Source organism: Tamandua tetradactyla, chromosome 23 (assembly GCF_023851605.1).
Source record: "Tamandua tetradactyla isolate mTamTet1 chromosome 23, mTamTet1.pri, whole genome shotgun sequence".
NCBI lineage: Eukaryota > Metazoa > Chordata > Mammalia > Pilosa > Myrmecophagidae > Tamandua > Tamandua tetradactyla.
The window spans coordinates 11,886,036-11,901,714 of NC_135349.1; the positions used below are offsets into that span (position 1 = coordinate 11,886,036).

The 15,679-nt window shown below is 56.8% G+C and overlaps 1 protein-coding gene across 2 annotated transcripts in view; it reads left to right on the forward strand.

The window, feature by feature from the left end:
* CLIP2 (CAP-Gly domain containing linker protein 2) overlaps nucleotides 1–15,679 on the forward strand; it is an 86,790-nt gene that overhangs the window by 11,776 nt on the left and 59,335 nt on the right. For both annotated transcript variants that reach the window (XM_077140976.1, XM_077140977.1), the window contains exon 2: nucleotides 5,293–5,490. In XM_077140976.1, the coding sequence (XP_076997091.1) occupies nucleotides 5,367–5,490 (124 nt within the window). In that variant the 5' untranslated portion in view covers nucleotides 5,293–5,366. The remainder of the gene's footprint in view (nucleotides 1–5,292; nucleotides 5,491–15,679) is intronic.

Consider the following 15,679-nt stretch of genomic DNA (forward strand, 5'->3'; position numbering starts at 1 on the left):
CGTGTGCCTGATGTGTGCCTGGTGGTGTGTGCCTGGTGTGTGCCTAGAAGCATGTGCCTGATGTGTGCCTGATGTGTGCCTAATGTGTGCCTGAGGTGTGCCTGGCGGTGTGTGCCTGGCGGCATGTTGCATGGCATGTACCTGCTGAGGACTGGCTGAGTGCACCTTTCCCCTTGGTGTCAGGCCGATGCCCTCCCAGGCATGTGCCCACTCCACTCCCCCAAGCCATGGCTGCACGGCCTCCGGCTCCCAACTGGCAAGCTGTTTGCCTTTTGCCCATCTGATGGGGTGTGAAATGAGAGTTCCTGGTGGCTTCGATTTGCATTTCCCTGATTATTGGGATCCCTTGCAGAGGCAGGTCCTGTTGCTGGCCTCCTGTCATGGGGTCTCCCTGAAGTCGCACCCAGCCTCAGCTGCCCAGGGTGACTCATCCATGACTCCTCCTCCCAGAGTCCTCCCTCCAGGTCCCGTCTTTGCCTCCCACCCAGCGTGTCCCCAGCTGAGCCCCCACAGCCCCAACCTCCTCCTAGTCCGAGGTGCTCCCACCCTTGGCCCCCCCTCCCTTCCCAGACGCTGCAGCCTTTCTCTCCTTGGCCTCTGCCGCCAGCTCGGGCCTCATCCTTGCCTTCCTTGTCTAGCACAATAGCCCATAGCTGTCCCCAACACCCCCCATCCCTAGCCCCCTCCCTGGCCCTGGACAGCTCCTGAGCAGTTTGGTTGAAATGCAGATCTGATGGTAGCAGCCTTGGGCTTGAAATCCTCCCGTGGCCCCTTATGCTCGCAGAGTAGAGACCCCCAGCCTGTCCCAAGTCTCTGGGTATGCCCCGTCCCCACCAACTCCCCAGCTCCTTGGTCGACCTGGCAGGGCATGGTCTGTGCCTCCCCTGGGGGGCCCTCAGCCTGGGACTCCCCTTGGCCATGCGCCAGGGCTGGCAGGGAGCACGCCCCCGGGGGGGTGGGGGTGCTGCCCTGAGTCCATCTCGGAGTAGTGTGGGGCCGGGCACGGGGCACAGGCCCAGGGGAGGAGCGCTGGCGATGGCAGCCGGAGGCGGCGGGGGGAGCACGGGCACCCTGACTGCCCCCGAGCCCCCGGGGAGAGCCACTGCTTTTGAGGGGAGGCAGACCCCGTGCCCCCTTGCCCCTCCCAGCAGGAGGCCGCCGGGTTGGGTGCCTGGTCCCAGGAGTTCTGCCTCGCGGAGCCCGCCGCGCTCACCCCCAGGGGCCCATGCTGGCAGGCCTGAGCCGGCCTTTCCGCCGCCCTGTTTGTCATCGCCCCCCCACCCCCACCCCGCTTCTGCTGGGGCTGCACCCCAGGCTGCCGATGGGCGGGAAGTTCTTGGCCCTTGTCCCCAGGGAAACTGCAGTCCCCTACCACAGGGCGGCTGAAATGGCAACCCCGAATGCAGCCTGGGTTTGTCCTCCGTAAATGGCGGTTGACGGTGGCACAAAGGGGGCCTTTGGGTCCGGAAGCCACCCCACCCTCGCTTGGACACGGCTCATAGCGACAGTGGCCGGGTCCAGTGCGGCTCCCGCATGCGGGGCAGGGAGGGAGCCCCGCGGGCCGTGTTGTCCCATCCTCTTGAGTGCCCCCCACGATGCCATGGTGCTGTCATCCCATCTGTGCTGATGGCCGTGAAACTGAGGCTGTCCTTCAGGCCAGGCCAGGGTGTCCCGGCCCCTCGGGGCAGGTCCTGGGCTGCAGCTTCGGTCTGCTCACTCCCACACCCGCCCTCCCGGCCCTCCCCATCAGGCGCAGGGTGCTGGGAAGGCCGTCGGTCACCAGGGCCCCAGCTTTCCCCAAGAAGCCCCTTCTCCTCCTCTGAGTCCCAAAGGGGCTGCTAGCCCCAGGCCTCCTTCCCCCGATTCCCGTCCAGCCATTCTCCTCTTTTCCCTTTCCTCCGGCTGTGCAGGCGTGTGGAGGGGCCTGGGCTGCTCGTCACCCGCCTGGCCCCGCCAACCGCAGCCCTCGGCAGGGCCAGGGGCTCCTATGAATGGCGCCTTGGTTCTCTCCGCCCGCCAGCAACTCTGTCTTCTTTGTCAGAACCAGGGGTGGTTCCTGTCCCCCACCCCGAGAGGCCAGGGGTCTCACAAATGTTATTCCGGGGAAGTAGTGAGGGGCGGGAGCTTAATTCAGCACAGTCACTTGGCAGCATGTAGCTTTGGGCAAGTCCCCGACTTTTCAAAGTGCAGCTGCTCCAGCTGTGAGGAGGTGGCTGCCTCTGCAGGGCCAGGGGAGGGGGGTGGTCTCATGAGGCCATGGCCCTCCGAGGACTGGCAACCAGTGGGTTCTTTGTAACTGGTGGCTGCCCACGGCTTTGGGGTCTGGGAAGCCGACAGGGCAGCTGTGGGAGTTGTCTGAAGCCTCCCCTGGAATGAGTGTCCTTGGGATTTGTGGCTTTTGTGCCGTGGGCCTCAGCAGGAGTGCTCAGGTCCCTGGGGCTTGTGGATCACGGGTTCTGTGCCCGGACTTGTACTCGGACAGGACTCTCAGAGGGGAGAGATTGTGGCTCCATCTGAGGCGACCCCGGGGTTCCTAGGAGGCAGAGTGATGAAAAAGGAGAACGATAAAGCTTCTCCTTAATTTAGCATGTGATCCTGAGGTCTCAGTGGGCCCCAAGGGCCCAGGAGACTTCCTAGAGGAGGAGGTATTGGGCTTGGTGTTCGGATCAGAAGGGTTCAAATGGGAAGTGAAGCAGGTGAGAGAAAATACACAGGCAAAGGTTTGGAGGCTGGAAGGTGTCTACGAGTGGTGAAGAAATGCTGGGTCATGGGTGGCAGACTGGCTGGGAGTCTCCAGTGTCAGGGACATACTGCCTGGTCCCTGCCTTGGAGGGCTGCTGGCTAGTGGGGAGCTGGACTGGCTGCATGTAAGCAAGGGTGTCAGAGGGCCAGCTGGGTTGGTCACCACCTTGGCGCTCAGGTATCAGTGCTGGATAAAGTGACAGCTGGGCCTTGGCCTCCCACCCCCGTGGGCCAGCGATACTCATTCATTCCGCAGTGATTTATTAGGCAATTATTATGCTGCAAGAACCCCCGTCAGGATTAAAAATAGCATGGAAAACCAAACAGACTCAAGTCCCTGACTTACTGTGTGGTTGGGGTGGGTGGGTCTGAATTTAGAAGGGGATATTTGAGCAGATAACTGAAGAAAGTGAGGAATGAGCTTTGGGATTTGAGGGAACAGCATTGCAGAAGAGGGAACAGCATAGGCAAAGGCCCTGGGGCTGGAGTGTACTTACAGTGAGATCCAAGAACAGGCAGAGGCCATTCCTCCCCCAGGGCAACCACTGCTTCCCCCAGGCAACCGCTGCTCCCCACACCTGGCAGCCATTGCTCCTGTGCTGCGGCTATCACTGCTTCTCCCCCAGGGTGACCACTGCTCCTCCCCTAAGGCAGCCACTGCTTTGCTTTCCACATCTGCAGTTTTGCCTTTTCTAGAGATTTCATATGGATGGAATCATACGGTCAGTAGTCTTTCCTGTCTGATTCTTTCACTGAGCGATGTGTTTGAGGTCCGTCCCTGCCTTTGCATGCATCGGTGGTTCTTTTCATTGCTGAGTGGTAGCCCACCAAATGGCTCGACAACTGTTCATTCACCCACCGGTGGATGGCTTTGTGGGTTGTTTCCACTTGGGGCATTATGAATAAAGCTGCTCTGAGCACTTGTGTCCAAGTCTCTGTGTGGACATAGGTTTCCATTTCCCTTGGGTGCTGGTGCAGATGGTAGGCGTATATTTTTAACTTATTAAGAAACTGCCAAACTGTTTTCCCAAGTGGTTGCACCATTTTTCACTCCAGAAGTGTCTGGGTGATCAGGCAGCTTCTCGTTCTCATCCACTCCTCTGTTTGTCAGGTTTGAGTATTTGGTCTTGTTTTGTTTTTAATTTTCACCATTCCAGTAGGGGTGAAGTGGTATCTCATTGTGGTTTTGATGTGCATTTCCGTAACGGCTAACAATGTGGAGCTCCGTTTCACGTGCCTGTTGGCCATTTGTATGTCCTCCTTGATGAAGCATCTGCTCAAATCTTTTGCTCATTTTTTAAAGTCAAATTTTTATATAGTAAAAATAAAGATTGTTTATTTAATATGTTTTTGTATCTTTATTAGCAGGTTAAGAGTTTTTCATATATTTTGAATACAAGGTCTTTGTTAGGTAAATGACTTACAGCTGTGTTCTCTGGGAAAGTTTTAGGCACAGAAGGGGCCGGGCATGGTAAGGGGCCCCCCCACCTCGCTCCCCCCGCCCCCACTCCTCTGCCTCACACACACTCATGAGTCTCTGCCTTGGGATTTCCTGGATCTCAGGGTCCCTGGAGAAGCTGCTGGAGCAGGAGGGCTGTTTGGTCGCCCCTGAGGCAGGAGGGTTTCCCCGGCGCCCTCCCTCTCCCCTTGGCTGACTCAGTGTACCAGGCTCAAGAAGAGAGGTCACCAGAGCCCCCGAGTGACCCAGCCGCCTGGAGGCTCAGGGTTTCGGGTGCAGCCCTGATCCCCAGCCTGACCAAGAGCCTTCTGGGACCAGGTGCCTGGGGAGTTGATTAGGGGATTGGAATGTTGGATTTGGCAGGTTGGGGCTGGCAGGCATGCCTGGGGTTCCCTGCAGCTCACCTGGGCGTGTAGGTGCCTCACCTGGGCCTCGCGGGAGCTCTCTTTTTCCCTGCTCTCTGGCTGCGAGCCCCAGCATGAGGCTCTAATCCTTCCCGCTGTGGTGCCAGGGGCAGGTGAAAGCGTGGCTGGCTCTTCGATTTTTCCTGCTGTGAACTTGTGGGTTGGTTTCTTTAAGTGACAGTTTTTCAAATTTTGCTTCGCCCAGCCTGCATCAGGAGGGAGGTGAGTGGTTGGCTGGTCCCAGGGGCTTGGGGGTTGCCGTGGCCCCGAGAGCCTCCCCGGGTATCAGAACCTGCAGCAGCCTGTGCCTTTGGTTGATATCTCATGTTGGATGTCCTGACCTGTCCTGGTGCAGCCGCCACCGCAGATCCTGGGTCAGTTTATTCCTGAGTCTTGCCTCCCAGGCCCAGAAGGTGGGCGGAGAGGACATGCTAGTCCTCGGGGTGCAGCCGATCAGGACCCATGTCCCGGCAGCCCCACCACCATGCCGCAAGACCCCGCAATCACGCTTGCCACCACTGCTCTGTGCCTCAGTTTCCCTACCTAAAACCCAAGGGTGATGCTGGTCCCTGCCTCACAGGATAGGGGGTCCTGGAACCCTGTGAAGGTGCCGTGGCTGCCTTGGGGTGCTCTGGGGGGCCAGCTGGGGCCCCGGCATCTGGTGACCTTATGACACGATCTCTCCAGCTCTCTCTGCAGGTTAGTGAGGATGGCAGCGAGGACGTGACCTGTACTTCGTCCACCCACCGAGGAGTACTACCATGCAGAAGCCCAGCGGCCTGAAGCCCCCCGGCCGAGGGGGGAAGCATTCAAGCCCCATGGGCCGGACGTCCACGGGCTCAGCCTCAGCCTCGGCTGCTGCAGTGGCCACTAGCTCCAAGGAAGGTACGCAGGGCCCAAGGAGGTGGGGACGAGGGGCTGTGGTTCTCCTGGAAGCCTCCCCCGGGAACACAGGCAGCCCTGATCAACCTGGTGGCTGGCAGGCCACTGAAAGTCCTTTATGTCTCACTGTGATCCCTTTAACAGTTAATTAGTGAATAGGCCCCAATGGGGGCTTTCTGTACATCATCCCTTTCTGGGCTCCCCTGACAGGGGAGATTTGTACCACTGTGGGTCCCGCTTAGAGAAGAGGCGGTGAGGTCCTGAGACGGACAGCACCTTGCTCAAGTGCTGTGTCTACGGTAAACACAGCTGGGATGCAGACCCCAGCCTGCTCCTGCCTCCCTTCCTCCATTCAGTCCCTGCCGGGGCCCGAGATTGGCCCAGTGGAGCCAGCAGCCCCATCTTCCTGTGCCAGGCTTCCTGTCTGTGACACAAACCCATGCCCTTTAACCCTTCCTTAGTGACCCTGCCTAGTCTTCCTGCCGGTGTCCGGCAGGGTCAGCACCAGGAGCTCAGCAGGCCTGGGCCTCGTGTCCGCTGCAGGAGGGGGCGTGGGGTCAGCCCCTCCCGAGTCATACGGATCAAGAACGTACGCGTGTGTTTTCTCAGGGTAAAAGTAGAATGTGCCCCCTGTGGACTGTTTGGAAAAGGTGTTGCAAGGAGCAGGGATTTGTCCAGAGATAACTACCATTAATATTTTGGTATATTTCCTTCTACTTTTCTTCTTACTTATTTGCGATCATGCTGCAACCTGAAAACCTGCTTTTTCCCTTTTGATGGGATCGGGTGTGTTATTTCACGTCGTTGAATAGTTTACATGTACATCATTTTTAATGGCTGGAGAATACTTTATTCATTCAACAAATATTGGTGAAGGGCCTGCTTTGTTGACCCGGTCCAGCCTTGGGGCCTCTAACTCTGTGCAGATGGGATGGATTCTGCTCTTCAAGGGCTCCCAGTCTGATAGGGGAGATTCCATGTGGTGAGACCCTGTCTAATGATGGGGGCTGCGTGTGATGAGGAGCCTGGCTGGGTCTGGGAGGTCAGCACAGGCTGCCCTAAGGAAGGGATGTAAAATCTGCGCTCTGGAGGGCAGTGGTTTACTTGTTGATGAGGTAAAGTGGTCGGGCAGAGAGAACAGCAGAAACAAAGGCCCTGTGGCAGTAGGGAGCTGCTGGGTACAAGGGAGGGAGAGAGCACAGAGGTGGGCTGGGGAGGGGAGCATGCTGGTGAGATGGGAGTGGACGGGTTGGGGGCAGCTTGGGACACTGCAGCCGGTTTCTCTTTTATCCTAATAACAGTGGGAAGCCATTGGAAGTTTTTAAATCAAGGAGAGTATGAGAGAAGGGCTTGGAAATATTTTCTTACCCATTCTCTACAGTTTGGAATCATGGTGGTTTCTTATTTTTCACTTTGATAATAACACTGCGAGGAACCTCTTTGGATTCAAAGCCTTGCTTCTTGACTACATTCCAGCTGGTGAGGTAGGACATCACCCATCTCACCTGATCAGCACAGAAGTTTGGAGACGAAAATAGCCAGAGGGCACACTGGTCAATCTGGCAGGATCCCTTGGGCAGGATCTGGGGAAGTGTGAGCCAAAGGCATGGGCAGGTGGCAGAGGCGGACACCCAGGTGGAAGCCACAGGGTGAAACCCAGGGGCAGACCTACACGCTCAGACCCTGCCCAGTGCAGCCTCCTTTGAAGACCCAGGCTCCCCCTCCTGGGTGACAAAACTTTCCTTGCTCATGGAAGGTATTCCTGAGCATTGAGAAAGACCCAGGAGAGAGAAAAACAGAGGGAAAGAGTGTTCTGGGTGATGTAAAGGCCCTGGGGCAGGAATGAATTTGTTTCTCTTAGAAAGAGAAAGAGGACAAGTCTGGGTGGAGAGAGGTGTGCAAGGAGGTTGGGAGGATATCTGTGTTCACTGCTGGGCCGCAGGGTCAAGGGCTGACATTTGTGGGTGGGTAGTCAGGAAAGACTGCCTGGAGGAAGCTGCAGTGAGCAGGCGAAGGTGGGGTGGGAGGTCTTGAGGATGTGGGAATTGTAATTGTAAGCAAGAGGAGGTGGGACCCGCAGGTGAGGGGGAGGGGAAGAGTATGGGCGAAGGCAGGAGGCAAGCTTTGATCTGATGGGGTCGGGTAGGGGGACACGTGTAGCCCACCGCCAGGCCTGGCTCTGGTCCTGGAGTACACCCTTCAGGGAGAGAGGCTGGAGGCCCCTTCTGGGCACCTTCTCACTACCTCCTCCAGATCCTAATTCGGGCTCTGATCCAGCTCCCACGCCCCTCCCAGCTCGGTTTCTTAATCCACAAATGGGATAAGACCATTTCCCTTTATGGGACCAGATGAGTTAATAATGAGAAGTGCCTGCAGGTACAAAGCTCATTAAAGATTAATGTCTTTTTCTTTTGCCCATCCTTAATCTCATCGCAGAACATTTTGAAAGTGATAAATATCCATTATGCCTCTGCTTAACCCAATCATAACCATCGTGGCTCTATTTCCTTCCAGTTTTTTTTCCTAGGCACGTGCCTCAAGGGATGCTGGAGCCCCTGAGGGCAGAGACTGTGTGGTCTGATCCCATCTTTTGACCCTCACCCCCCCCAGGGGTGGTCCATGGGGGGGGGGTGCGGACAATGGTGGCTCAGTGGCAGAATTCTCGCCTGCCATGCCAGAGAGTCAGGTTCGATTCCCGGAGCCTGCCCATGCTAAAACAAAACAAAACATAAAAACAGAGAGAGTGGTCACCCCACAAATGCCTGGTTGATTGGCAAGCCAAGTCCAGGGCCTGACCTGGGGACAGACTCAAGGCTGTGGCTGGGCTCGGTGTTGCCCACCCTCCCCCACTCTGGCACCTACCCCTGCCCGTCTGAGGGAGACACCCAAGCTGGAGGGAAGGATTGGCGCGCCAGGAGCAGTTGGCAAAGGCAGGGAAACGCTCTGAGAGGGACAGGGAAAATCCTACCCAGAGCTGCTTTTGTTCCTGCTTCTGGATCTCGTGTGACAAGAGTCTGGAGAGGAGGGGCTGGCGGAAGTGCCCCGGGAGCATGTCCTCCCCTTTCCTTTTGGCTCCCTGGGCTCTCTCGCCTGTCCCAATGGGGCTGGCCGTCTGCTCTCTCGGGTGCTGGGGATTTGAGGGGCGGACACTGGGGCCCCTCCAAAAGGGTCTGGCCAGGGGCCAGCATCCTGCAGTGATGAGTGGGGGGCTGCAGGCCAGGGTGTACCCTGGGAATCAGGGCAGTGGCCGCCTCCCAAAACATGAGCTCAGCCTCTGGGCAGAGGAACTGGCTGAGGAGTGGAGGGATGAGGCCTGGGCTGATCCCTGCTGCCCTGTGGGCTGGACGGACCTGTGTCCTCATCCTTCTGACAGTGGGAGGAGGCCTGGGGCTGCCAGGGAGAAGAGGTCCAAGCGGGGAGCTGCCAGGGAGAAGAGGTCTGGGGCCCAGGGCAGGGGCCTGGGTGGAGTGGCACGATTGGGGACAGTACGGTCAGACATCCCTGGAGGCCACTTGAAATCGGATGTCAAGAAAGGACTTGCTCGGGAGGTGATGCCCACAAAGAACTTAGTGATAGGCAGGAACCAGCCCAGCTGAGAGCAGGGAAGAGTGTCTAGGAAGAGGGAATAGCCATAGCAGAGGCCCTGAGGCTTCAGGTATGAGGGAGGGAAAGCAGCTTGAGTGGGAAAGGGGGAGAGTGCTGAGTAGGTCTGAACTAAAATCGGGGCTGTTCTAGTTTGCTAGCTGCCGGAATGCAATATACCAGAAACAGAAGAGCTTTTAAAAAGGGGGAATTTAATGAGTTGCTAGTTTACAGTTCTAAGGCCAAGAAAATGTCCCAATTAAAACAAGTCTATAGAAATGTCCAATCAAAGGCATCCAAGGAAAGATACCTTGGTTCAAGAAGGCTGATGAAGTTCAGGGTTTCTCTCTCAAGTGAGAAGGCACATGGTGAACACAGTCAGGGCTTCTCTCTCAGCTGGAAGGGCATATGGTGAACACGGTGTCATCTACTACTTTCTCTCCTGGCTTCCAGTTTCATGAAGCTCCCTGGGAGGCGTTTTCCTTCTTCATCTCCAAAGGTCGCTGGCTGGTGGACTCTCTGTTTCATAGTGTTGCTCTCTCTGAATCTCTCATTCTCCAAAATATTTCCTCTTTTATAGGAGTCCAATAAACCAATCAAGACCCACCCAAATGGGTGGAGACATGTCATCCCCTAATCCAGTTTAACAACCATTCTTGACTAAATCACATCATCCAGGGAGATGATCTCATTACAGTTTCAAACATACAGTATTGAATAGAGATTATTCTACCTTTATGAAATGGGATTTATATTAAAACATGGCTTTTCTTAGGGGGCATGCTTCCTTTCAAACCAGCACAAGGGCCAAACTAGGGAGTTGCAGAGCTGTGACCTAGGGCAGCCTGGGCCTGGCTGGAGGTGTCCCTTTGGGCACCATGGTTGGGCAGGAAAGAAGGGTCCGTGGCAGGCTGGACTGTGACCAGGAGCCCTGGCCTGGCTGTGACGGGACAGGACAGGCTGTGGGTGAGGCATCCCACAGCTCCAACAAGGGCTGGGCTACAGTGACCTGCACGAAGACTTGGGGGCTGATGAGCGAGGGCAGGGGGGGCACACAGTGCTATCCAGTCCCTCTGCCCTCGCTCCTCCGATGGAGCAGGCAGCAGAACTTTGGTTTAAAGGTTTTCCCATCCCTTACACTGTGGTCCAGCCCTGGAGACCTGAGCTGGGAGGACAGCGTTTGACACCTTCTGTGTCACAGCAAGCTCTGAAGTGGCATCTAAGACCAGTGGGATAGTGACTTTTCTGCCCATTTTAAAGATAAGAAAACTGAGGCTTGGCCCCAGCTCCAGCCCAGTTGTCCAGAGTTCCAGGGCCAGCGGGTGGTGGGGCCGGAGTTGGACTCAGGCTGGGCTGACTCTAAAGCTGCCTCCGCCCTCGGGGGTGGGGTCCCCAGGAGACCCAGACTCCAGCCCCAGATCCGCACACTTGGCTAAAGCCCCGACCAGGTGGGCAGGATTTGAAGACAGCCATCCCCAAATGTGCTTGGGGGCCCAGGACACAGGGTCAGGGAGATGAAAACTGAGAGTCCACCCTCTGAATGCAAAGGGCCCAGGTAGGTTGTCCCAGACCAGAACTTTTCAGCTCAGTTAGTTCTCACTTACCAAGCAGGGCCCTCCCAGCTCCTGTGGGGGCTCCAGGGGTGGGGACCAGCCTCAGCACCAAGGGTGGGGCCCGCCGAGCCAGATGACTTGGCCTCCAGCCTTGGGCGCTGCGCCCACCCCCCATCCCCCACCCCCTGCTTTGCTGGCCTCCCCGTGGCCCTGGGGCAGGGGTGGGGCACTCCCATTTGCAGTCTGAGATGTCACAGCAAGATGCCGGGCCAGCCTGGGCAGCAGCAGCCTGAGGTCCCCGGCCCTTCCTACCGCAGCGCCAGCCCCTGCCCCGCGCCGCGCCCAAGCCTCTCCTCTCCCGACCACATCCTAAACTTGGTAATGGCATCAGGATGGGGAAGCCAAGCCAAGCTTCTCCGAGGCCAGGCGGGGAGGGGGGGCAGGGCAGGCCACCCCATCCCCCACCCCACCCCCTGCGCTCCTGACGTCGTCCTGTATTGATCTGGGGGTGGGGGCGGCGCTGCCAGCGCCCGGTGGCAGGGCCGCAGCGGGGCTCCTCCATGGGGAGCTGGCTCTGTTCTTTCCAGGGTAAGCCCCCGCCCCTTGGTGCCCCTGGGGTCTGGCGGGGTACGCCGGGTGGAGGGGCTCCGTCCCCTTGGCTTGGGGCGGGGGAAGTGGAAGCAGGCTTCGCAGTTGTGTCTGGTTCGAGGAGGACGCTGCCCTAGGGGCCGGGGACCTGGCTGGTGGCGTGGCACAGGGGAAGCCGGGCCCATGGGGTCCCCAGAGGGCTCAGTACCCCCGGAGGCCATCAGAGGAGCAGACCGGAGGGTGGACGGGGGGCTTCCGGTGGGAAAGCTGCCTCCCCAGGGTGCAGACCCATCGCTCCATCCCTTCCATCATCTTCTCTGCCTCTGAGCACCTGTGGGGGTGGAGCTTTGAGCAGTGGGGAGGCTTTGGGGTTTGTGGGGACCCCCAGGGAAGGGTGTCTGGGTTTTTGGCCAGTCTGCACTTGTGCCCAGTCTGGGGGCTCTGGGGGTAGGGGGTGGTCCATGCAGGGCCTGCCTCCCAGGGCTCGCACTCCAGGTGGGGCAGAGGCGCCCCGGAAGCTGGGCTTGGAAGAACTGAGCCCCATGGGGAAGGCGGGGACATGGTGGTCACGAGGACCAGGGGTGTTTGAGCTGGTCTGAAGGGGAGGGTGAGCTTTTCTCCTACAGAAATGAGAGGAAAATGCCGTCTTCAGGGCCAGGGTGGCCCCTGACTCATGCTGTGCTCTTGGCCTAGGCATTACTGGAGCCTCCTTTCCCTTACAGCGGCGTCCGGGTTTGGATGCTGAATCATGTGGTCACCTTATTTATAGCCCCTTCTCGGTGGCTACAACTATTCATTAGCATATTGAAGACTCTGAAAAGTCCTGCAGGAAGGAGACCTTAGCTTTGTTTAAGCTGCCCTTTTTTTGAATGTATTTGAATTTGGAAGATAACTTTTTTTTCCCTGAAATAGCTATTAAATATTTTGTGGAACCGTGTTCCACGAAACTTTGGGACTCGAGTGCCTCTCCAGAGGATTAGAAAGTCTTGGGATGGGCAGTGCAACCGTGGCTCAGTGGCAGAGTTCTTGCCTGCCATGCCGGAGACCCAGGTTCAATTCCTGGTGCCTGCCCGTGCAAAAGCAAAAAGGCCTTGGGTTGCTTTTTTCCTGCATGGCTGTCAGGGACATGGTCCAGTCCATTCCTCAGCTGCAGGTCCAGGCAAGGCCCCTGTCGGGTTTTTTGGTCGATTCTTGTGGATCCTGTGCTTATTCCAAACCCACTGCCAGGCATCTGTGCCGGCGAGCTGGTGTTAGGACGTCGCTGGACCCTGCGTCACGTCGGGAAACATTTGCCATGGAACTTGGACAGCAGACTTGTAAAGGTGGCTTAGCCGCCTACGAGACCTTCCCCTCATTTATGTAACTGTCCTCTCTGGTTCGGCACTTAAATTCAAGTCTTTATTTTGGTGAATGTCAATAACGTGAGTCAGTTTCTTTTAAATGATCCCCTTGGGACGTGGGTCCAAGATTACATTCCCTGTTTATTTGTTCCTTTAAAATAAGATGCCATTTCACTTTTTAAGTTACAAAAATAACGTGGAGGGAAGGAAAAAAAAAGGTAACATGGGCTCATTATAGAAGTCAAAGGGTGGCCTAAGGAGCGGGCCTGTGTGGAGAGTTGAGGGGAGTTGGAGTGACCATTGGGTTGTCCTTTCCAGAGCTGTGCACGGGGCTCTGCAGTGGGGAGGGGACGGGGCGGGCAAGACCCGGGGCTGGGGCACGCTTCCAGAGGCTTCTGTGCGGGCCAGGACATAGGGAAATCTCCAGGGCCTGCCCTCAGTGGGGCCGCTAGGAGCTGAGAAGGAGGCATAGGGTTAGGAGGCATTTTCCTGTGGGATCTTGTGCTTGATCTTGGGGAGGGACTGGGTTTGGGGGAAAGGGGGTAGGTGATGAGGGGAAAAGAAGAATGAAGATTTGTGGCCTGAGTGGGTGGGGGGTGGGCTGCTCCCCGAGATGGGGAGGGGTGAGGAAGGGGGTCAGTTTGGTTCAGATGTCAGGTAGGGGTTCCTGGGGGGACATCCCGGGTTGGTGCCTGCCTGGTGGCCCGGGCAGAGGGCTCAATCAGAGGGACAAAGCAGGGGCCACCTTCCTTCTCCACTTCCTGTGCTGTTTGGGTCTTTCCGTAGGGGAATTTATTTATGTCTCTTAAAAAAGAAGACATAAGCAGCAGCTAAAGCTGCAAGACTGGGTTAGATTTTAGGGGACACAGTGTAGATGGGGGCTCCCTAGCTACTGATCAGAGACTTTTTCCTGCCTCATCCTTCCCCATCCCGGTGTTGGGGACAGAGTTTAGAAGCCTGGTGCTCTCTTCTCTGGTTCCCCTTCCTCGTCTCCCTCATCCGTGGGGTCTGTAGAGAGTTTTTGAGGGACCACACGTTCAGGCTGTGGGCTGTGGCTGGGCCATTGCCAGTTCCCAAGAACTGATTATGAATTTTTCAAGAATTTTGCCAACCAGTTGTTAGGCATAGCCATTGTTAAAATTCGGATTGTATGAACTTACAATTAATGTGATCCTTAAAATACAGGTAATAAATATTCAAAATTCATGACTTCTTTTTTTTTTTTTTTTTTTTACATGGGCAGGCACTGAGAATCCAACCCAGGTCCCTGGCATGGCAGGCGAGAACTCTGCCTGCTGAGCCACTGTGGCCTGCCCAAAACTCGTGACTTCTGATTAGTATACTACACCTTACTAGTGTCCATACTTGGTGGTTATTTTACTATGTAGTGGAAATACAAGATAACCAGGTGCCACCACCCTTCTCTCCCCAACTCCGTGCTCGGCAACCTCACCTTGGTGGCTTGAACTTGGCCAAAGCGAGAGAATTTACACCATGGAAATTGGCAAACACTACACACCAGAATTGGGTGTTTTTTCACCACCAAGAGGCGATTCTGGCCCACTGTGGTGGGGACACACGTGTGAGAGAGGAGTGGATAGAGGCCACGTGCTGGCAGAGGGGGAGGGGCAGGGAGACCCCACCTTGTCGCCGTGCAGCAGGAGTCTCGCAGGGGAGTGGGGGTGCCAGCAGCATCAGGAAAGGGCCCCTGCGGGGGCAGCGAGGGGGAGGAGGAGCCTGCGGCACCTTTCACAGGAGCAGGTTCCACCCTGGGGAGGGTCAGAGAGGGACTGGGAGGCCGAGCGGAGTTGGTGGATGGAGCCAGTTCCTTCTAGGTGCCTGCCTGATGCAAAATCCTGCGCCGCCAGCAGAGCAGGGGGACCGAGAGTGTCTAAATAGGGTCCTGCTGGTGCTTTTGAGGTTTTTAAAGCGTGCAGTGCTTGTGCCACGTGCACAGGCCCAGCAGAAAGTGTGGGGACAGACCTCCTGCAAGTTGGTAACCAGTTGTGTGCTGCAACGATGGGAGCCTTAAAAATAATAATAATAATCTGCTAACTTGTGTTTTCTAATTTTTTTTTTACAAAGACCATGAGTGACTTGTGTAATAAACATTTAAATAGAGGGAGAACAGCTTCTTTGCTGGGAAGGAGAGTGGGTGGCAGGAGGAGAGGGGTGAGGTGGGGAAGCTATTGTTTTGTGGATCTTGGGGCTGGGGGTGGCAGGGTTCCTGGCACATGTGGGCTCTGTCAGAGAACTGTCCGGGAAGAAGGTAAAGATGGGGAGAGACAGACTAATCAGGTAATTAGGAGATAACTGTCCGGAAGAATGAGCAAGGTAAGGGGGCAGGGAACATTGTGGGTTGGACTTTCAGATAAAGCAATCAGGGAAGGCTTCCCTGAGGAGGTGGGCTTTGAGCAAGCACCAAAGGAGGTGAGGGAATGAGCAGCTGGGCTAACTGGGACAGGGGGTTCTGGGAAGTAGCCCCACTCCCATCCATGGTGGGGCCCACTCTTCCCCCCACTGCTTGCTCTTGGTGAGCCGAGTTGTATCTGCCTGTCCTGTTTGGCCGATGCCCTACGTCCCCAGTGTCCAGCACAGGGCCTGGCCCCTCCCAGGTGCTTGGCAAATGGAGTGTCCGGTGGCTGAGATTTAGGAGCCCCAGAGAAGGCCTGTCCCCATGTCCCCAGACCGGGCAGGCCCTGAGCCCTTGTAGGTGGGCAGCCCCATCATGTCCCCCGCCCCACCTGCTGTCAGACCAGGCTGCCAGCTGCTGCCATCTGCCCCACCACCCTTAGCCTTTTTCATTAGAGTTCTGCTTTGAACTTGAAACCCACAGTAAATTCCCTTGTGCCTTATGTCTGGGTAGGAATCTGCCGTCTGGGGGAAGAGTCCGTTGTTCGTGTGGTTTTAAGTCCATGTCGCTGGGCCCAGCTGGGGGTCAGTTGGCCCTTTGCTTTCAAGGAGGTGTGCAGTGTGGGGGGACCTGGGGGACAAGTGAGACCCAGGCCCTGCCCTCAGGGGGCTTCCACATGGCCTGGGTTAGAGCCTTAAGGGCGGGGGCCCATCAGCCGGGTCTCAGTAGCTCTGACCTGCTCACCCCAGCTTCCCTAGGAGAAGAGCTGGACCACA